This window comes from Thermobia domestica, chromosome 7 (genome assembly GCF_964235325.1).
Source record: "Thermobia domestica chromosome 7, izTheDome1.hap1.1, whole genome shotgun sequence".
NCBI lineage: Eukaryota > Metazoa > Arthropoda > Insecta > Zygentoma > Lepismatidae > Thermobia > Thermobia domestica.
This window is the reverse complement of record NC_137460.1, coordinates 274,995,650-275,018,396: the sequence shown is the minus strand read 5'-3', so window position 1 is coordinate 275,018,396 and position 22,747 is coordinate 274,995,650. Positions and strand designations below refer to the sequence as shown.

At 33.5% G+C, this 22,747-nt stretch overlaps 1 protein-coding gene across 9 annotated transcripts in view; it reads right to left on the bottom strand.

Moving 5' to 3' along the window:
• Positions 1 to 21,381, bottom strand: part of LOC145690935 (uncharacterized) — a 172,330-nt gene extending 150,949 nt beyond the window's left edge. For 2 of the 9 annotated variants that reach the window (XM_081766389.1, XM_081766387.1), the window contains exons 1-2: positions 20,346 to 21,379; positions 18,001 to 18,142 (exon numbers count right to left, since the gene is read on the bottom strand). Coding sequence is in view for 1 of the 9 variants with exons in the window: in XM_081766386.1 (XP_081622512.1) it covers positions 5,467 to 5,534 (68 nt within the window). In the remaining 8 variants the exon portion in view is untranslated. Of the gene's footprint in view, positions 1 to 5,466; positions 5,689 to 18,000; positions 18,143 to 20,221 lie in introns of those variants that run through there. The other 7 variants (XM_081766382.1, XM_081766381.1, XM_081766384.1 and 4 more) reach the window with 7 other exon arrangements.
• Between the last annotated feature and the right edge of the window lie 1,366 nt (positions 21,382 to 22,747).

Here is a 22,747-nt window from a genome sequence, read left to right as displayed (position 1 = left end):
CTCCCACTTTTCATCACTATCGCCCATCAGCTTCAACACACGCATCTGTCCTACCCTGCCTGACATACTGCAGACACTCAACATGGACCTACTACACACACACACACACAAAGACCAGTTGCTGCACACACTTTAGAGCTATCACAGTCATCTTAAGTGTAGAAAATTGTTATATATACATACATATATATATGTATGTATGTTCGTATTAGTGCAAAGAACTAAAAAAATGTGTAACCTTCGAGATTCATAATTCCGTTGGACTACCTATCGCCCTCAGGATAGTTCTGATGGACTTGGAATGGCGTTATAGAGGTTGTGATTGGTAATAACAGGAATATAGCATCCGTTATTAAGCAATCGGTGCATCAGCCATATGTCTCCAAACCGGACTACAGATGTTCAATTATGTTTCAATCCGGAGATTGTGCAGGCCAGGAGAGGTGTTCAATTTCATCTCGACCAACCACGATACAACAGCCCGAGTCACACACACAATAAACTCGGTGAAAAACAGGAAATTGCACTGGTGTCTTAGTTTAATGTCCTATGATTAAGCCCTTTAGGCTAAAGGAGATAGAAATCACACGTGACAAAACACAAGATAAGTACACAGTGGCGCCTCTGCCTTTCGACGAAGGAACTAACTTTCAATCTGAAGACAGGTATGCACAAACTTCAAATCTAACTGTCAAGTGGCATACGGTGAAACACAAACACAAGAAGATACATAGAGAAATGTCTCATACAATAGTCAAGAAACTGAAATGAACACACGGCTTAATTTATGAACGGTTACAATAGTACAGAAAAAAAAAGCAACATACGCTCTAGTCTAACTAATCTTTCCTCACTGAGACCACTTACAAAAATTACTATAAAAACCGATCACACCACGAGGGGATTTTGTGACACAATTTAACGCTGAGTGTTTTTTGGCCGTGCAGATGATCAAAAACGCATTCCCATAGCGAATACAGGAAGATGTCTGTCTTTGTGGCTCTAACTGTATGAATGAGCACATGATTATCCTAAAATACGGGGTCATTACACGGAAACAATATCTGAATTACAGAATGTATACGGTACGCTGAAATGCAAGAAAATAACGGTCAATGATTCGACCGGTAAGCGTCAGCATAAAACCCATTGACAAGGGTATTGCAGCCCAAAATGTCAAAAAGCCGCTGCCAAGTTTTACAGTTCAACGGATTAACATATGATCCTTTGGTTGTTCAACACACACAAGCACGATTCGTAGCTTGAAAGATCCATCACTCATCCGACCCTTATATGTTCTCTGTCATTAGCGGTCCATGTTTCATGTTTGCAGCACCTTCGTCGTAGTGCGAAAGTGTTCGAGTTATGTAATTCGTGGCGCACTTTGCTTGTTTAAACACACTATGGCAGGTACTGTCTGAGTTTCTCCGTTACTGGCACCGCATTGGCACGACGGTTATGACAATAAGCTATTAATACTCGGTTGACAAATTGCTGTAAGTTTCCTTCCGATCATCGCACGTCTTGGTCAACGTGGTTTTGTAGACCGCCATCACTTTGGACATTGTCCCTCGCGACCCACCCAATACATTTGCTACTTTCGTCATGCTTCCACCACTTAAACGATCCCTGACAATTTGCTCCTTTTGGAGACTGAAGGGGACGTCCATTCTACACTATTACCGTCTGCTCAGTTCAAAGCATAGAGTCGTGTTTGTGTCCCTTACATACTACGGACTTTATACCCTAACGCAACAGCCCGGCTCTGCGGTCGCCGCCTGATCGTTACCAACCCATTGCCACACATGTATAAAACATATCTACAAGCGTTAATCGTTCGCATGTAAACAATGAAGATAATCACCAGGAGTTTTGCTGTATGGGCTGCTCAATCTTAAAATAAAGTTGAAACTCACAGTATATAACAATAATATGTACCGTACTGAAATATCACGGTAACTAAACAAATATTGAAGAATTTGATTATCTACTCTTAACATACTTTTCCAACATCTGTCCGATTATTTCAATCAGACTTACTCTTTGTATTAGGCAAACCTACGCGGAATCCTCACTCACGAATAATAACATAAAAGAAAATTACATATGTATTTAAATCTAAGTAAAAAGACAAACGCTTAAAAAAAAAAAAAAAAAAAAAAAAAAAAAAAACCATAATCAACTCGGTAACAAGCTTATGGAAAATTGAAGCTTAACTCAATATTAAGCGCATATACAAGTGCACTGTAATGGCTCTATCATTTATTTTATACGGAACTCGTGGGGAAAAGTCATTTAATAAGAAAACCATCAATGTTCTCAGAAATTTAAAATGCCCATTAATTTTATAATCATACACTTTTATCTTTTAGATACCTTTTAAATGCCAGGCGAATAAATGCATGTCAAAAATGAAAAATCTCCAAACATTTAAATATCAGAAAGTGCAAGGCACATAAATGCACATACCAGAAACAGTGCAAAACGTATTTGAAACACTGACTTAAGTGATTTGAACGGTAATCATAAAAACTGTCTCCCACAAGGCTATCTTGAAACCATGAAAGTAGATGAACCATAATAATTGTTTAGTTATTAATTTAGAATAGCTTGATATTCTATGTCCAAAACGTAACGAAACCAAATAATACGCCAGCCGAAAAAAAAAAAATAAATAAATAAATAAAATAAAATCTTATAGTCAAGATAAATCATTCATCGAGTAACTTTAAAAAGGAGTTTTGCAGCCTACGGTTAGATTAGCTAAGGCTTTATTTCTGCTCAGATTTACTTCAAAACCACTGGCAATGAGCTTCTTAAAATAAATCTTATCTTCACGCCTTAAAATATCTTACTTGATAAGAGATTTTACGGACGCACTCGATTTACTTTAAGAATACATATAAAATAAATACAATAAACATCTTTCCCCCCTGGGAATAAATGTATTTCTTTGCGCAGTTTAGCTTAAGTTTGCATAGATTGATAATCAGGTTTCTGTTTTCTTCGGTGAGTTTCATTTGGCCTAGTATTAATCAGTCTACTTAAATGCAAATTACGATAAACTGCGCCCCGAAGAACCGCTATGTGACATTTTTGTCAAAAATGAGTTATGCCCTGCAAATAAACCTGAAAGCTGTCAGCCAGCGTCCCTTGTAATGTGATAAGTGAACATTTAATTGTTTCGCACAACAATAACAAAATAATAGACTGAAATGAAAGGCTTCAGGTTCTCATTACTTATGTATTAATTAGTGTATACAAATCTTCTGTGCTTATAAAGGTGCAAAAGGGAAACCGAAAAGTGCTACGTAAACATAAAAATAGTAACATAATATGTTTGAACCAAGTTACAACAATGCAGGGGCGGATCCAGGACCGACTTCCGGGGGCGGCGGTGTGTTGTCATACTGCTACTTTTAAGGTCTCCAAACTTTGTGATGGGTTTTATTTATATATACAAAATAAGAGTTTTCTGTTCTGGGGGGAAGGGCGATCCCCCCGATCCGCCCCTGCAACAATGTCCAGTGCATGATATACACAGAACTAATTTTATTATACCTTTCAAATATTTCCGTGTATATTTGGCAAATTTTAAGAGCTTGGAAGGGTTATGTATAGCAGAATGGTCCTAGCAATTGTTTCTAAAAAAAATATTAGAATTTCGGCAATTTTTGTTCACATTAGGTTAGTTTAGTCTGAATTAGTTTATGTTAGATTACATTACTTTAGGGGCCCAGCATAATTTTCCAAAAAAAAATGTAGAATTTCGCTTATTTCTCTTTATATTACATTAGTTTAGGTTATTTCAGGTTAGGTTAGGTTACGTTATGTTAGACCTAAGTACTTGTATCATTCATTTCTCCTGTAAAATTTGTGGTTTGTACGTCCTTCTGTTATACATAATCCGTTTGGAATGTTTTTTGACTCTTCTGAAAAGCTGCGGTTTCACCAAACAGCGGTTCTTCGAGATACAGCGACGATATGTCAGCTGTCATAGTTAAGCTGTTTGCTTTCTGTAGTTCAATTACGCCATCCTTTAGTATTTCTAGAAGGCATATTGAGTGGCTTTTACAGATTTACCCCTGGAGGAAAATTCAATTAACGGAAGCTGAAAAATTTTACAGCAAAAGTAACAGTAATGATTTAGGATCATATTAAGGATGATCGGGCATAGTCGGGAAAAGGGAATTCCAATCATCAGGAAATAACCTCCACTACACACTCTGAAATTACCATTGGAAATACTACTTTGTAATAACGTTTACATGCCTGCGTGAACTTAATCTGCACCTACTCTAAGGGTCTATGTCTAGTTAAAAGATTTCAGCCTTAATTTCGAATAAAAATTATAAAATTTAGCTTATTTGTATTTATATTAGCTTAGTCTTGTTTAGGTTAAGTTATGTTAAGGCTGACTACTTGCATATTTGTATTTATGTTCCCTTATGTGCGCTTCCGGAAAATACATATAGCCCCTACAGCATTTTGCAACATTTTCATTTTACAGCATGTAGTACGATTTTATACTTACACAGAAATCAATTACAGTTGCGTTACTTCAACTCGTTTCTCTTGTAAGTTTTCTATTTTGGAGAATGTTTAGCAAAAGGTGTTCTGAAGTACGTAAAAAAAAGAAAAAAAAGAAAAAATACAGGAGAAACTGTAGTTGCAAATACTGAGACCTAACATTAACCTAAACTAATATTAATAAAAATAAGCAAAATTCTATTTTCTTTTCGAAAATTATGCTGGACCCCTACACTAACATAAACTAATCTAATGTCAACAGAAATTACTGAATTTTAACTTTTTTTTTCAGAGAAAAAAGGTGGACCCCTTCAGCTAAACATTCGCCTCTATTTTTGACGTACTTCTGGGCCCCTTTAACTAAACATAGCCCAACATAATCCTGTCGTCAGTATAGCAAAATATTGCAAGACATGCTAATAATACTGATAAGTACATAGGTATGCATAAAATTCATCTGAACTACATGAAATAAATCGGAAATCTTAAGTAAATTTTTAATAACATTTTTAGTCATGAAGTAACAAATTTTAAAGATATATTACCAATTTTCGTAAGACTCACACTATAAACTAGGACCATTATTCTTGCAAGAAAGAAAGCAAATTATCTTGTACTTAATCTCAACTAGTCTAAAAATTGATGTTCTCCACACGATACGGTTCTTACAGGATACCGTAATTATATTATTATAACTTCTAAAGTAAAATAGCGGCATTCGTTATGTAAAATCAGATGTCGACTTTTAACTACGAATTTCATACAGAACACTCAATTCCCTCAATTTGAACAGTTCATGCAATTTACTTATCCAGTAAAGAAAAATATAAGTTTTCCTGAAAAAGAAACAATAGAAAATCAAACTCTATGCTACTGCGTATATAGTTGAAATCTTATAGCAAATATCAATGAATATCTATTATTTCGTAATCTTACCATGTATCATGTTGAAGAGGACAGCTACGATTTATAATATTCCTTTCTGTGCCATCTGTTTTTGACATGCTTTGAAGTCCTGACGGAAATAACCTTCAATACACGTAACACGTCTTTGAATTCTGGTTGGCTACTTCACACTGTTTAGTTACATATCACACTGAAGCCACACGACCTGTTCCCCTTGACGCACTGATGCAGACTAACAGAGAAAACATGTAAACAAACGCAATGGATTGTGGGGATCATCACGTGATTCGTGCTCAGCCAATGAGAAATCACAACGAAACCAAAATGGAGGAAGTAGATGTTTCTGGTTTTTCTTATAATTTATGTCACCCACTATTCCATTCACTTTATTGTTACAATACCGTTCCAGCTACTTTCTTTGTTCCTTTATAGTCATTAGTAAGTTCATATGTTCCTAACCTCTGTAGATGCTGTAACATGATTGCCTAAACTACTATCTATCGTAAATTTTGATTGCACTTTCTATGAAATGGCTGAGATAAGTTTCCTGGAATTACAACTTATTTTATAGGAACTATATTCATGTTCGTAAAAATTACTTAAGCAATAAATGTTTGCTGAAAGGCACAGAATTCGATAATTCTAGTTTTTTTTTTTTTTTTTAATGAAATCGTTTAATAGAAAATTTGCTTACAGCACATAGGTTAATTTCCAAAGCTTGTCTATTTCTATCAAAATTTTGAGAATTTAACGGAAAGAAAATAATAATTTCCTTGTTTGTGTGCTTGATAATATATATGACGTGAGTGAAAGTTGTGCTTACTTTCTTATATTAGCGGTTCTAAACATGGAACTATTTGAAAAGCGGAGGGAACCACTTGGCACTAGGTTACTGCATGGTAAGACTGTGGAAATGTAATGAGCATTTGTTTTGTAGTAAACATGGCTGCAGGTATTCGACACGCAGCCCTGGATATGAGGTAACATTATTACCGTTTGTAAAACAAGGTGGTAAACAGGAAAATCCATTAAAAGTAATTAAGAGTCATGGCTTAATAACAGAAAAGTAAATTGTAGAAAATGTAAGAAGCCAATAACTGTAAAGAAACGTGTAACGGTAAGTAATATAACCAAAATGGCGGCAAGGTTCTCTTTAACCCGCCTTCACTCGGTCGGCAATACTATTTAAATTACTTTGCTACAGAAAGGAACAAATTATTACGCTTTTGGCCAAAAACTACGCAGATGACCAACTTGGGAATAAAATCCCAGCACATTTACGTTTTGTGTCAGTTTTGCTCGAGAAATTTTTATGTGTAAGTAATATTATTTTTTTTTTTCTCGGACCCAATGTTTCGGCCTAACATACAATGACGAAATTAACAAGAAAATGATGATAAGTGTAAAATTGACATTCTGCGAGTTGATATTTGACATTCCATGTAAGAATAGTCATTATGTCGGTGAAAGAGTAACCTTCAATTATCTACCCAGAAAGATTATCGAGTATCGAAACAAGCAAAGAGAGAAGTATTTAGTATTTACTAGTAACAATCAATATACGAAGAGTTTACATTATTTGAAGCAGATTTGTAGTCGACTGATGACAGGGTATTTCTTTCTTGTCTCGAGAATTTCGCTCAATAATAAAAATAACGCGGATTGTCTACATCTGTAGTATTGGAACATTCACATGCTATTGCTCGTTTCATTAACTATTCACACCGGTGTTCTGATTGGAGAAGTGTATTTTGTGATGTTTTGAATGCTGTATTTGAGATTTATCATTTGTGTGTGTGAAGTAAAATGACAGCTTTTAGTTCAAAGAGAATATTGTATAGTGAAGATTACGTAAGGTATGGTTTTACGTTTATTGAGAAAGGTATACAAGTACCACAGTGTTTTACATGCTATACTGTCATTAGCAATGATGCTCTCCGCCCCTTCCGATTGGAACATTTGCCAATAGTACATTTAACCCTCAAAGTCAAATGGAAAGTTGTTTTTTTTATTATTATTATTATTATTGTGAAAGAAACTCGTTGAAAAATATGAAGTTCTTTTTTTCTGGAACCTCTACGAGCAAAACGAGAAGCATCATATGAACTTCCTTTTCTAATAACAAAACATATTTAAAAAAAAAAAAAATGATTCTATTGGTGACTTTTATTAAATCTTGCATTACATAAGGTAATCAAAATTGTACTTGAGGAAACAAAAAAAAAAAATTGCTTTTACACAATACTGTGAAACGTAGAATTTAAAAGACCTTGAATTTAAAAGATCATGAAAAGCTAAAAAAGCCCTCTAATATGATTTCACGGATGTATATTTCAGTGTTGTCATTTAATAGCGTACTGTGGGTTCGTAAAAGATAATAGCTTAATGAAAAAAATCATTGCTTTCAGAAACTTTGGAGATATCATCCAAAGGTTCTACTGTTTTTATTTATTTTTTCTGCTGTCTTTTTGTTTTTAAATGATATATCTTTATACAGAGTCGTAGGTATATGTACTGATGAAATCGAACAACATTAGGTTTGCGATCTGGATTTATAAAGTTGGTAAAACACAGAATAACTTTAATTATTGCTTCGCACTGCTTAATTCAGAAACAAGTCTTAGCTGCAAAAACTTTACCAAAAAACCTGAAACAGGTATTATTGGCTACTAAATTTGTAATTTTCTAAAGTAAAGTGCACTGAATACCTTTTTGTTTGAGGTTGTGTGTGGCGACCTCAGCGCTGAACATGAAGCTTTATTTTTCATATCGCAATTTTTTGGTTGTCGAAAGGTAATGTGTTAAGTAGGCTGTACAAGATTAAGTCAGATATGGAAATATTTTTCCTAAGACTAGAAAAGAACTTGATATTTCATTTACTGATGACATATTTGTATTTGCTTTCATATCATGCTGCCTTTTTAAAAATATCACATAATATCAATGTCGAAGATAGAAACACGAACAACATACTTATCTTTGTCGAACTTACCACAGAATGTAAAGAAACTTCTGAAGAAAAAGCAATGCCAACCATCACACTGAGATTTTCCTCTGCCCTTACTTGATAAGTTTTTGAGCTCCATCTTATACACTGAAATAGCATATTCTCCTCATTTTTGATGACTTTTTTAAAGGAAAATTGCAAATTATTTAGTTTTTAATGAAGTAAAAATCTTAAATATGCATACAAAACGTGAAAAGTTTGCTAAAGTGTAAATGCTTATTACGGGTTGTGCTTTATTCATATTTTGTATTGCATTTCTGTGATAGCTTGCGCTCATCTTACTCTTCTTCTTTATGCTTCCTTAGGTTGGGAACAAATGCTCTATCAAGTAAAAAAAAAAATAAATATTGGAAAATTTGAAGATCATAATTAATTCTTTCTCGCAATATGGTTAACAAACAGATTGGGATTTATATTTCAGCTATTATTTAGAAAAAAAAAAAAAAAACAACTGCGATAAAGCTCACATCAGTACCTAACCCTATTAACGCTTGGAAAATATAGGATCTTCGTAATTGCTTAGCATATGACATGTTTTATCCAAGAATACGAATATCCGGAAGAAAGCGCTCTCTGAACTTCATTCTAATAAACATGGAATGATGAATCTGCAATTTTCAGTTTTTTTTTTTTTTTTTTTTTTTTTGTTTCAGTTGTTTATTTACTTAGCAAATGGCATACTGTTGATCTTCTTGTTGAAATATGTTGCTCTATTTTATAGTAATAGTTACTAGGATTATATATATATATATATATATATATATATATATATAGATGGATAGATATAGATGCATTTGTACTGGTTAATGTTACATTCTGTCTACCCATTAGGTTGTTTCCCAAGATCATTCAAGTTCTCAAATGAGTTTAATTCCAGAAGAGTCAGAACATTGAATCGTGTGTACCATAAACTTTAACTGCTCCGTGATCTTACGGTCTAAGTTAGGGATACGGATTTTAATGTGTATTTTCACATTTGTTTCACTTTTGGACTTGGAGCACCAAATTACGTCCTAAGCGCCTTTAATGTGTATATAAGATGAACAGGAAACACTTCGGGCTAATTGATACTTTTTTTTTTTTTTTACCAACCAACCAATTAATTAGCTCGAAAGTTTATGTGGAAAGTAGCAGCCGATTTACAAATTAGAAATGTTCATTACATTACCATAATTTAATATTTGTAGGTATCATCAATTTCAACGTTAAAACCTTTCGAAACAATAGAACAGCTGTATTAAAATTTATGGCAAACAACGATCAATTCGATCATTTTATGCTTCTTTTGTATTCAAGTAGTTTGTGCTGTAGTTATCTAATATGGGCGTTTATATTTCGTTAATGAATCATTTTAATCTAAGCTATGGAAATGCTGCAAAATGGTTTCTCTACAGTAGTATATTCGCAATATTGGCAAGTTTTATTGGCGGATTTTTGGTAACGTGTGGAAAGACTAATCATTTACTGAATTTGGTTGCTTATAGTATATTTGTGTGTTAATTTTGTGTAAGAATTTGCTATAATGGATGTATTAGTAGAATTAACTGTATTAATTATACGTTAAACGTTTTACACAATATCAAGCCGTGCAGGACATGGGTATGACTGACCTAGACGAGCAAGGTAGGGTTACACTGATGCAAGCCATAGAATAGTCTACAAATGAGAACTGCATATTTTGCACGTTTCCCAAGTATAGTCACATATGGTTTAATATTTTGGGGTAACAGTAGTGAAATAAACGATGTGTTACTATTACAAACGAAGGCTGTTAGAATAATTAGTGGTATGTCCTTCAGATAACGACTGTAATTAGTCTTCACATTTATCTAGTATTGATCTACACAAAACAAAATGTTCCAACTAGTTATATAGACAATATATACATACATATAATACAAGATCGAGCAAACTAATTGATACATCTCATAGTAGATTATCTAAAGTTAAGAACAGTTATGTTATTGCTGATATAAAATGTATGAATATGTTATCAGCTTATATGCAATATTTTCCTATTGAGAAATTTAAAGCTAATGTATACAAAGGTGTAGTGGCCTTGCCTTTTTATAATATTGATAAATTTTTTTGAAGCGCAAAAGTTATTTGTCCACTGTCGATATCTTTGAATATGAAATTTATTGTAATCTATGAAAGTTGCTAGTTAATACTTTAAAGCATGCATGTACAATTCTTTGACGTTGTCCATTGCCTAATCATAGGCTTAACAACAGTAAAAATATCCTATCCTATTCTATTCTACAAGAGAATCTGAACACGACCGAGGCTTCAACCCTGGCAATATAAGGTATTGCTACATCGCCTTCAAGAGAGAGCTGGATTACAGCACTTCACTGGCCCCGGTGTTAAAAGGATCTCATATCCAATTGTCTGAAAGCTATTTTCAATACGACTAAATACATAACATAATAGAGAATAAATTTATTGATGAAATTTAAGTTCTTGAACACTGTTTTTGTATGTTCGTTATACTGTCAAGATATACACTTTTACTTCCGTAGTTGGATTTGTTTCGGTATTGCAATTCGTAAGAGGTTTAACCAAGTTATTAAAATTAGTCCATTTATCCGTAGAAAGAAAAATGTAATTCTGTTCATCAGGTCATGTAATAATGTTTAATAAAGAATGCAAAGGAAAAAAGAGTAACTTTCTTTTTCCCTTATACATGTACAGTATTATTTGAAATGCAAAATGACAAGTTTTCGGTTTTTGTTAAGACACATTATTTCAGTTAAGTATGGTCTCAGCTTAAGTTATAGTTTTGTTCTTATTGAACTGTTCGTTTATTTTGTGGTACTGATTCCTAGGGCATATTTCAACAAAGGCATATCCCCTAGGCATTAGACTCATTTATGTAATATCCCCTTTTAATATTACATTTAGAGTTAGGTTAGGTGTACAGTATTGAACAGAATGGATGACTGATCACAAATAAACTGCAGGTTTACAAATATACATAAACATTCTCATTTATTTGGCAAAATTATACAAATAGTTTGGAAAAACATACAAATATACATTTCAGTATTGAAAACACAGTGAAGTACACATATTTCAGAAGGAGTTCATTTCTTTTAATACGGCTTAGACACGAGAAGGCACGGATTTTTTTTTTTTTTTTTTTTAAGTATTCCGGTGTAATTTGTGCATACTAGACATTTTATAGCGCGAGAAAGTGCATAGGTTACAATCAGCCACTTTTCGTTTTAAAATAACCGGAGAATTTACAACTTGCTTATAGCTTCATGAATTTCCAGGTTAACGTCGAAGAATATGAAACCTACTTTTCTCCACGCATTTCTTAACAACTTTTGTCTGGATGCACCAAGATCCATCACATTGGAGGTGGGTGCTCTGGTTAGTACCATGGAGACTAATTACTTCTGTTTTAAGCACATCGAGATGGACAGTTCCATTTATTGATGTCCATTTATGCTTGAACCACAATTCACACCTTTGTTTGGCAGAGATAGCTCCCGAGACCATGAATTTTGAAGGACTGTTCAGAATGGGAATGATGTAGTGTTGAGAGTCGTATGTATTCATTACAGGCGGAAATCTGATACTTTGATCTCATCAGAATACGTAACACTTTTCCACGGTTCACAGTCCGTCCGTGATACTTTTTACAAAATGTTAATCTGTCAATGGTGTTCTTGCCTGACAAGTTCCGCTTTTTCGTAGACTTAAAAGACGGACAGAGCAGCGAGTCACTTCCTGTTTCGCTGAATCACATGAGAAGTTTTGGTAACACCTAATATTAGAAATATTTTGCAAAATGAACAAACTACCAACATAAAATGTAAAGAGGTGCGCCTCGTAGTAGAGCCTTGTCGCACAAATGCAATTTTAATTTACTGAAACAAGAACAAATTATAAACACACATACACTTAAATAATAATAAAAAAAAGTACTGCATTGTAAAATAATGACAACAACCTTAATAAATTGAGTGCGACTCTTAATATCGCCTTGTCTTCATTGGATAGTAATTTCAACTATCCAAATGAATTCAACGAAATACTGCATTGAAATACGGAATAAGGCCAATCTCGCTACACCTAAACCTATTCTTAAAAACCCGACTACGACTATCTAACTGTCTCCATAATCTTGTCCGCAAAATTAAATTGGCTGCTTCTAGCAGCAGCATTCTCGGACTGTTCTTGCTTTAAAAGTAGAACGAATATATATACAATCCAATAAAAGAACGAATTACAATCCAATAAAAGAAACACTTTCAAATATTGCTGTATATATGAGTGGAAAGTTGCATTCAGTTCGTCAACGCAGGTGTCCGCCAAGTAGTCTAGGAAAACCTGTGCCTCCGGGATGGCGAGTGTATAGTCTTGTATATATGGAAATGCATGAGGGGTCTTCAAGAAGAACGAGTGGAAGTGTATCTGCTCTCCTATTTCCTCATATCATTATCAGCCTTGTAAAATAAAGCTAACCTAATATTTTGTACCCTTTTCCATATTGATTGGTTAAATGAAACAAATACGTAATGTCGCTTGCTGGGATGTTTCTCTTCTAGCATTTATTGCCGCTTGTTCAAAGTCAGTCAATAACTCTTGCAAACGAAACTGGAAGCAAAAATCTTCAGCTTTTGATTTACTGAACCATGGGTTTGTACAATGACTGACTTTTGCTTTGCAATAAGCAGAAGAGGTATGTAAAAATGTGCGAAATATCTTCTGTGCAATGTATAACTATGGAAGCAGACGTGGACAAATTTTAAATGTTCCATCCATCACTATTTTTCGTTCCTTTCACTTTACCTTGTGCTGATATGCCAGCCATCTTGACTTTCTCAATGATTTATAACATAATTTCTTTGTTACTTATAATTTACATATGTGGTTACAATATTACGATGGAATCAATTTCTCAACATGTAATACAAATATCGGCGTACTTCTGGAGGAGTACAATTTTCTACAAACCTATATGAAAAATAAAATCTCTCATTCTGCGAAACAGTAAAATATGCATTGGATTTTGTTCTTCGCAATGCTGAACATGCAGAAACCGGTTTGAACACCATTGTGCGACACAGGAACACACGGAATAAAGTCCTGTTAATTGTACTTGGTATTTTCTGGGTGATTTCCTTTACTGCCACAATATTGAGTCATCCATACACTTGTCTGTGCACTTATGCACTTTTATCTTTCCATAGTTTCAATTCCTTGTAGTTCTCAATTTATTTATTGACCATACAACTATCTTTCGTGCCAATCTTAATCTGTCAGCGAATTGGCGAATACTGTAACCTCCTTTTACTTAGAACCTTGACTTGTGAACCTCAAGCGAAAGCCTGTTCCAAGCGTAGTCATTATTATCATTCTTCTTCGAGAATAATGGCGAACCAGCACGCATCTAATACGAACCATAGACTGTATATAGCTATACATTGCCTACTATGAAGTCAACAGCAACGCTTTTAGGTGCGAAGAGAATGTAGACTGGGCGAGTAGATAAATAAATAAAAAAGGCATCGATTCCTGCAAATACTCTATTCTGTTTTTCATCTTAAATTGTTTCAAGAGTGAGCCTACTGTCTTGAAAATATGCACTTTATACACGTTTTCTAATTAATACTTCACAGTCTATTTGAAGAGATTTTTCCAATTCACTATTCCAATTTCTGCACGTAGTTTGGATGTTTTTTATGTACTCAAAATCATTCCATAAACTATAGTTGTTCTAATTAATCCTCGGATAATTAGGTTTCATTGCAGTTGTTTCAGTTTCTACATGGACTACACTAATAATTTAGAACAATATATTCATTGTACAACGTTGGATGTAAATTGTATGCACGAATAAATGTGTTTCTCCTCTATGTCCAGTGTTACTCTATTGCACAACAGGAAGTAGGAGCGCGACCAATTATAGGAGAGATATCACAAATTCTTTGAATTGTTAACTTTGATATACCAGTACATTTCTTTAATAGCTGGAAATTTCTGTAGTAATTTTCATAAAACAACTGCTGCTGCATTAGTCGTATTAACCACACCTCGTGGTGTTAATAATATTTTACGAACTTTACCGGTAACATTCTTACAGAAATAACGGTGGTTTGTAACGAATATAAAGATAGTAAATTCCTAAAATGTGTAAAATAACAATGCATAGTACACTTAATAAATACATCAAATAAAGCGGACTTAATTAAAGTTATATAACTTAAGAAAACGTGCAGATTTACCTATATAATCCCCTAAAGTACAAATGGTTGAGATAGTACAGATGTAGTAGATAATAACCTTCTCTTCGGAATAAAACATACACACAAACTCATGTTAATGTAGTTTCCTAAATGTTTAATGATTTCAATTGTTATTTGAAATTTATATAGCAACATATGCTTGCTACTCATGGAAAATAAGTGTCAAGACTAGAAAATTACTTTTACACCAAAACATAAAATCGGAACAGAGATGCACTTTAAAAGATCTCGGGTGTAAGTACAAAGAGCCTAGTTTGCGGTAGATGCATTATTCTGATGGACTCTAACGAAACCTATCTACTTTTTATAAGGCAGTATTACAATATTTTTTTCTCTCTCTCTCTTCAGGGTCAGAACTCAGTATCTAGTTTAATGACAGTCAAGACAATACCAATCAGAATTTGATTCAGAATATGAAATTTTATCTTTCAAGTAACATTTTGAATTTGCATTCATTTTATTTGAATATTTGTTTATTTCGTGGTGAAGTTTCGTACGATTTAACTCACTTAAGAGAACTTATCCTTTATCAGTAGTAGGACTGTTAAGTGAGAATTCTACTTCCTGGGATTTTCCGCGCTCAAAAAGCTAATTTTGCTTCAATACAGGTAGGTAATTGAGTGAAAGTTATGCTAAAGTAATTTATTCATTACGAGAGTACTAATTGCACACTAAAACATATGTTAAGAATATTTATCACGATAAAATGCTAATTTTCATAGTTACTTAATGATGCGATAGTTACAGTTTTTTTTTTAATTTTTTTTTTTTTTTTTTCATTACTCTTGTGCAACTTTCAGTTGGATTCGTTTCCCAATTTATATATATACTGTTATTTGAGTGCTGGAAATATATAATTTTACCTGTAACTGTCAAAACAAGGATTATCATCTACCATTTTTTCTATCAGCCCTAGCTTCAAGCCTTGCATTCAAGTGGTAGAATATAAACTCTAAGAATTAAACGTATTGCGTACTTTTGTTTTGTTAAGTAATAAACTTACCTTCAGGAATGAAGTTCAATTAAAATCATTAATATTACATACAAGGAAACGAAATTCAGACTGCGAGGAGGTAAATAAATACTACTCAGTATGTTTTTTAATTTTATTTATTTATTTCTGTGATACACATTTCATATTTAAAAAGAAAGAAATAAGGGTTCACACATTACTAAACAACGTACTTGAAACATTTGAAGGAAAGACCGACCGTATCTCTCTACCTCTGAATGGTAATATTCAAGATTCCTCGGAGACTTTCTGCCGTAATAAAAAAGCAAGGCATCATCTACATGCTGGATTGTGCTCTTAATTAAAACCTCAAAGGAACAAACGATCCCTCCTTGAGCCAATCTTAAATGCTGTATATATTTGCACACGAGTTTCGTACACATACTTACTATTCTACACAGCATACATTTCTTCCTGTATTTCCTGCGTCTCTAATTGTTTACATCTGAGAAACGAAAAGCTGTATTTTCGTCGCTCCTGATGCTGATACCTGCGGATCTTTTGAAGATTTTCATTCCGTGTTTCATTACTTCATACTGGCTCATTACTTCATACTGGCTTATCCTAATCGTATTTCTGTGAGAAGTGCTTAAATACCTTAGGTATATATTTGGAATACAAATTAATGTTAAAACAGTTGCTAAACTGGAATAATGGAAAAGAGATGTCTCAAGTTCTACCTCTGGATCGGTAACATAATTTTGTGGTTATTATTACTTCAAAACAGACAATTCGCTACTGCAACGGAACGATTCACAAAACTAATATTTTATATCTGCACCTTGCACGTAAAATCACAACAGTTTATCACAGTACTTCAAAAGTAATGTTTTTCTGTTAAATATACAATTAGCGTTTTTAGATTTGCGCATATAATAATATTAATAATTTTTCACGTTAGAAAAAATGCTAAATTTTTGCAGGTAAAAAATGAGTTACATAATAAATGTTCAATTAAAGTGATGTGTTTCTTGAGTAATTACGGATTTTGAGCACATGTATTTAGTTTGTCGACACTTTGTTCCGCAAAATTTGAACACCATCCTCAGCAATTCAATCTCATATTTGTGTGAAGTATTCAGCACAAAGTAATATGTAACGTTTAAATATATGCCGATAAATTTTGCACAGATATATGCGTATCAACTATGAGAATCGGTAATGATACTTTCTTCAAATCTAGATAGAGTAAATGAGAGAATAGCATATGTTACTTTAAGGATTTTACAATGCCTCAATTATTAAAAAAAAAAAAAAAAAAAAAAAAAAATCAAGTTTTCTTTAAGCAATGTTTCTTTCTTTTTTTAAATTATTCTTTCAACAAATATGCAGTGAATCTAGACAGTTGGTCGTGGAACTATTTGCGTTCAGATTTTAATTTGGATACTTCCCTTACGATTACTAATTATGCATCATATTTTCGGGTTCAGTAATACAAACGTTGATATATTGATTACTAGAAAATTTTGCATTAGAAACACGAAACGATGTTGCAGAAAAAATCTGATGGATTTAATGAGAGGTATCCTAAACAATGAAAATTGAAATGAGCATGTATGTGAGCGTAAGCATGTACATTAGATCCGGAATATCAATGTATATCATCTACCTTTAAGCCTGTTAATATATATATATATATATATATATATTTCTTTCTGGACCTAAGGAAAGAAATGAGTCGATCGAAATGCTTACTGCAGTTACGCAAGTACACATACACAGTACAAAATATTGCTTTCGATTATCCATAATTACTATACCTGAGAATGAATTTAAATGAACAGTTTCACTCAATTTATTCAAACCAGCTTCCTTTATATCTAAAATAATGGAATAAATAATAGAAAATGCAATTCCACACAGGCAGTTGATTAACATCCTTACGTATGTGCGGAGAAAGACATCATGAAGGAGTGAGCAGAAACAATCGAAATAAAATTACACATAACAAAGAAATCGTAAATTACGCAAGTGAAAGAAACATCGTTCTCGATTGTTATGTCTGTAATGTGTCATTACTCCCGTTAAAGGTATATTAAATTTTATTCTATATGTTTGGTTATATATAAGTTTGTATACGCAACATAAAGGACAAACAAATTTCTGATTAGAATAATTTTAGCGAAATAAATCAACATTGTAACTATTACTTCAAATTTAAGGAATGACCTTCAAACACAACACAAGGACGAAATTCGTTATCGTTTCAGAACGAAACAAAGCAAGAGAAAAGCTTAGGTGAGAACATGCTATATGCTAAGCTGTTCTCATTAAAGATTATTTACCTACTTCCTTAATGCTTGGTAATCCGCATGGTGAGTTATCGTTTCACCTTCTTCTTGGATAGAGAATAGTTAATTGCTTCTACATAATTGATCTTACCATATCCATCCACTTAATGTGTCATTTTTGTTCACTGTAACGAATCTATAAAGAAAAGCACATAGAAAAATGTTTATTTGAACTAGATTATGTAACATGAAAATCTGAAAATACACAAATTGCAAAAGTTAAAGAAACATCATTTTAAACACCTTGTAATACTATAGATTAAAAATCAATCATAATTAGATTAAAGAGAATTTCTTAATCTATCGTAATAGTATGTCGCTACCCATTTACAGCAGTAGCTGATCATGTTATAAGTTTCGATTAAACGAATTTTCATGACACTAACAAATCATTCACATGTTGCCGGTAAATCATTTACTCTTCTTCCATTTATTGAGCAAGTGAACCAGTTTGGTTTGTCCTGTGTAAACCGTGATCGTTTCTTCAAATACAGTTTACTTTGAGTGGTTTTGTCAATGGATATTAAAGTCTAATATTTTCTTGGTTTATAATATATGACAGATACACCATTATTTAGAAAATCTACGGATAAAATGTATATTCTCTGCGAAGAAAATGTAAAAAGTTATGTAATCTCCATATATACACTAAAAAAACACCCAAATTTATTTTTCGGTTAAATTTATTTAAATAATGACTCATTTACACATGATTAATAGGAAAGGAAAGGATTGATGATGATCTTGTAAAACTAACCAGTTTTGAAACAGTTAACTTTGAGTAATAAAAATCTTGAAACATAAAAGATGTCATTAAGATTTAATCCTTCATAAAAATAGCACTGCGTGCATATTATTTGCATCAATGCACTGCACTATAACAATGATACAAAACAGCAACCTACCACTTACTTGCATCTTCCCACTTGGCTACACACTTCTCAGTTTTGCAAATCATAATTTCTTAATGTAGATGATTTGCGTCAATAAGTTTTATCTGCATAACTTTATATTGTGGCTTTTAGACTGAACACTTGTGCAAGCACGGGTTGTGAGGCAAATGCCGCTAACAGAATAAGAGTTATTGAAGAATTAGGAACCACTCTTTAAAGCAAACCAAACACTTATGATCAGGGCTTAAAAAAATCTTGGTTGCAAGCACTCGCCAGACTATTTTGTAGTAACAGTGTTTATACAAATAAACAAGAATAACTTTGCGACACAGTAAACGTATCAATACTTTTATTTTGTTTATTGTCATGTCTCTTATAAATAAAAAAAGAAGAGTGACATCTGCTACTTTTTTGATTAATCAGACTTCACTCGCCAAATGTAAGAACGTACTTGCCACTGGCGAGCAGGGGAGTGAATTTTTCAAGCCCTGCTTATAATTATGTGGTGGTACCCAACTTTCTTTATATTCTGACACCTAACGTTTTATATCTGTACAAGAATCGGAAGCCACTGATGGACTAACAGCTCACAGAACTGTGATTTGTTTCTGTAAAAAGTGCTTTCAGATTAAGAATACAAGGATCAATTTATATAACAATCTCACCACATTGTATTAGTAGATTTGAGAAGCAGCACCAGATTTTTTTTTTTTTTACATAGAAACTATTTCATTAATAATTACCTTTAAATGACATAGTTTTTTTTCTTTTTTATTTCCTTGTGTGCCTGCAAAGTTTTAGATTACTAAATCCCCCTTCCCATTGAGCTGTAATAAACACAGAAAACAACGTGCCCTGTAAGGTTCTAGCCCGCCTTCTCTCGCTAAGGCTCCTCTGGTAATATGTGAATTAAATAGGCCTATGTTTAGCAGAAGGGGTCCAGCTATTTTCTCTAAAAAATGTTACAATTTTGGTAATTTCTGTTCACATTCGGTTAGTTCAGGGTAGGTTAAGTTAGTTTAGATTAGTTTACGTTAGTTTAGGTTAGGTTAGATTAGTTTAGCTTATGTTATATTAGTGTAGGGGTCCCGCATAATTTTCCAAAAAATGATAGTATTTCGCTTATTTCCCCCAATATTAGGTTAGTTCAGGTTAGCTTAGGTTAGGTTAGATTTGGTTACGTTATGTTACGTCTAAGTACTTGCATCATTCATTTCTCCTGTAGATTTTGTGCTTTTTATGTGCTTCTGGACCCCTTGTACTAAACAAACTCCATTAAATATTAAACTTAGGTACAGAATGGAACAAACTTAGCTACTAACCTATATTTGGGATCAATAATCTAGAATCTCCTTGTATGGCCAAAAAATATACACATGCAAAATTTATAATATGCCTGTGAACTTTTATGACAGTAAAGCAAGTATTACTGAGAAAAGCACTTACCAATCTGTGCTGAATGGTCTTAACAAGCCTGTATTTCACTATCCGGTTCAGAACAGGGTAAAGTTGGATTTCCCAGGCAGTATGCATCCGTAAGGAAGATGCGCGTTTATTTATATTGGGATAAACAGAAGGGGACGCAAGCACACAAACTAACTTCTAGATGGCCATCACAAACTAACTTTGTATAGCAATAAACCATATGTTTTTACACTATTTATCTGTTCAGAGATGAGTTATACGTTTTCTTCCTACATACGTAACTTCCTTAAATATTTTTTGGGATAGCTTTGTTTATTTGAAGCGGACCATAAGTACGTAAAAAGTAAACGATTTACAGAAGTGAGTTGCAGTAACGGAATTGTAATTGATTTGTTATTTAAGAATTGAACCTTACACGTAGAAATAGAAATGCAAAATGATATAGAGGCTGTATTTAGCCTACTTATCGGAACCGCACCTAAGGGCATATGAATACCAGTATGCAAATAATTAGCCCTAATCTGACCAAATCTAAATCTAATATTAAGAGAAATAAGCGAAATGTTATCATTTTTTCGGAAATAAGGCTCGGCCTTTTTAACTCGACTCACGACTCTTATTGTACGTTTCTGTATTAACAAATCTTACGTATATATTTTTATAGAAAAATATTTCCGTATTCTTTATCAGAACCTTATGATAATTTCTTTTCTTTCTTTTTTTTTTTTTTTTTTTAATTTAGGAACGCCCAGTTTCTGATAATTCACCTCCTTCAATCCTACTCATCCACCTAAAATGTAGTACTCATTTCTACCCGTTTACTCTTTTAATCACCAATGCTTGTATTTGCATTTGTTACCTTCGGACATATCAGTTGTAGATCTTCTACGCGCAGTTGGCATTCAAATTTTTCCCTGCTAACATTTAAAATCTTTAATATTTATTTGTATCCAAAAATTTTAATAACGCGCTTTACTCCCATTTTATCTTGCCTTGAGACCACTATCGGTCAAATAGGTACGTACGCCAGCATTAAAGCATGTGTGCTACAATTGCAAAATTGTATTTTATATACCTCACACGAAGGATTTGTGATTCAGGAAAAAAATCGAATAAATAAAGGACACAATTGGGAAGAAAGGAAACAATCGGGAAAAAGTTCAAAGTCAGGAAAAGTTCATAATCAGGAAAGAATTTCAGACAGTGAAAAAGGCTTCCAAAGGGGGCAGTACATTTTACGTATATAATTACAATGTGAAAATTTTAGTAGTCCCATTGTAATAATTCTGGCTACATATCTAGGCTGGAAAGGTAGCTGATACTACTGGAGGCCCAGGCCCCTGCTTTCTCCAGTGTTGTCACTGCTATTGATAGAAGGGAACTTTTGATAGTCAATAAGTCCTACTCAAGTCATATTTAGATTGGAAAGGAACAGTCCTTTTGGGGGGCGAAGGACGTACCCTGTCTCCTTTTTGGCCCACTATGTATGGGCGACCAGGGCAAGAACGAACACTTTTTGTGAATCAAAGAATTGCAGTGTAATGGTGACAGCGAAAAACGCAATATATCTTTGACGTGAAAGCCTGTTATCTGTAATAACATACAGTTTAATTGCGACAAAGCAAGCAGAGAAGACAGAGGAATAACATAGTTGTGACGATTTATATTTTTTTATTTTTTATATTTTTATTTTTTTTTACTCTTGCCCCATATGGTAAGAGTAAACAACGGTTGAAGCAACAATACCAAACAGATTAGTGTCAAAAAGTACTGCAACAAAAGTTACAGTACTATAACATACATGTTATACTTACAAAATATGAAAACAGGAGAAATCAGTTCGTCAGCATCCGTCACGAAGCACAGAAATGTTACGTGCGGTACTACATATGTGCACAGTGGTCACACACGTACAGAGACTTCCCTTGATCAAAATTGTAACATTGTTCGTGAGACCACTCGTTGCATATGATACAGGAAAATACATTCCACCGTTTGGGGTATCTGATAAAACAATTCCCCAAAGAATTGGCAGGGTGTATCCTCGCAATTGTATTGTCTGTCGACATTCCCGTGCGACATGACATGTGCTCAACAACTCGGGCTATGAAATTCTAAACGATAATGCAAATATTTTGTTGGTAGTCTATGGCCGCCAACTTCTGTCTTGCCTCTGCAAATGTCTTTTACTCAATTTTACATGTTGGCTCCTATATTTTCTTTACCCAACTATACCCAAAGGGCAAGAGTGAACGTTCACGCTTGTCCCGTGTCAGGTAGCTTCTAATCATTGCCCGCCATCTCACGTCTGAGCACTTTCTTTTCTTGCGTACAACTGGTAAAAATTATGAACCGAAATATTTCCAGTCTCATATCTTCAACTGAAACTACATTAAATACTGTGACATTTACCTACGAATCTT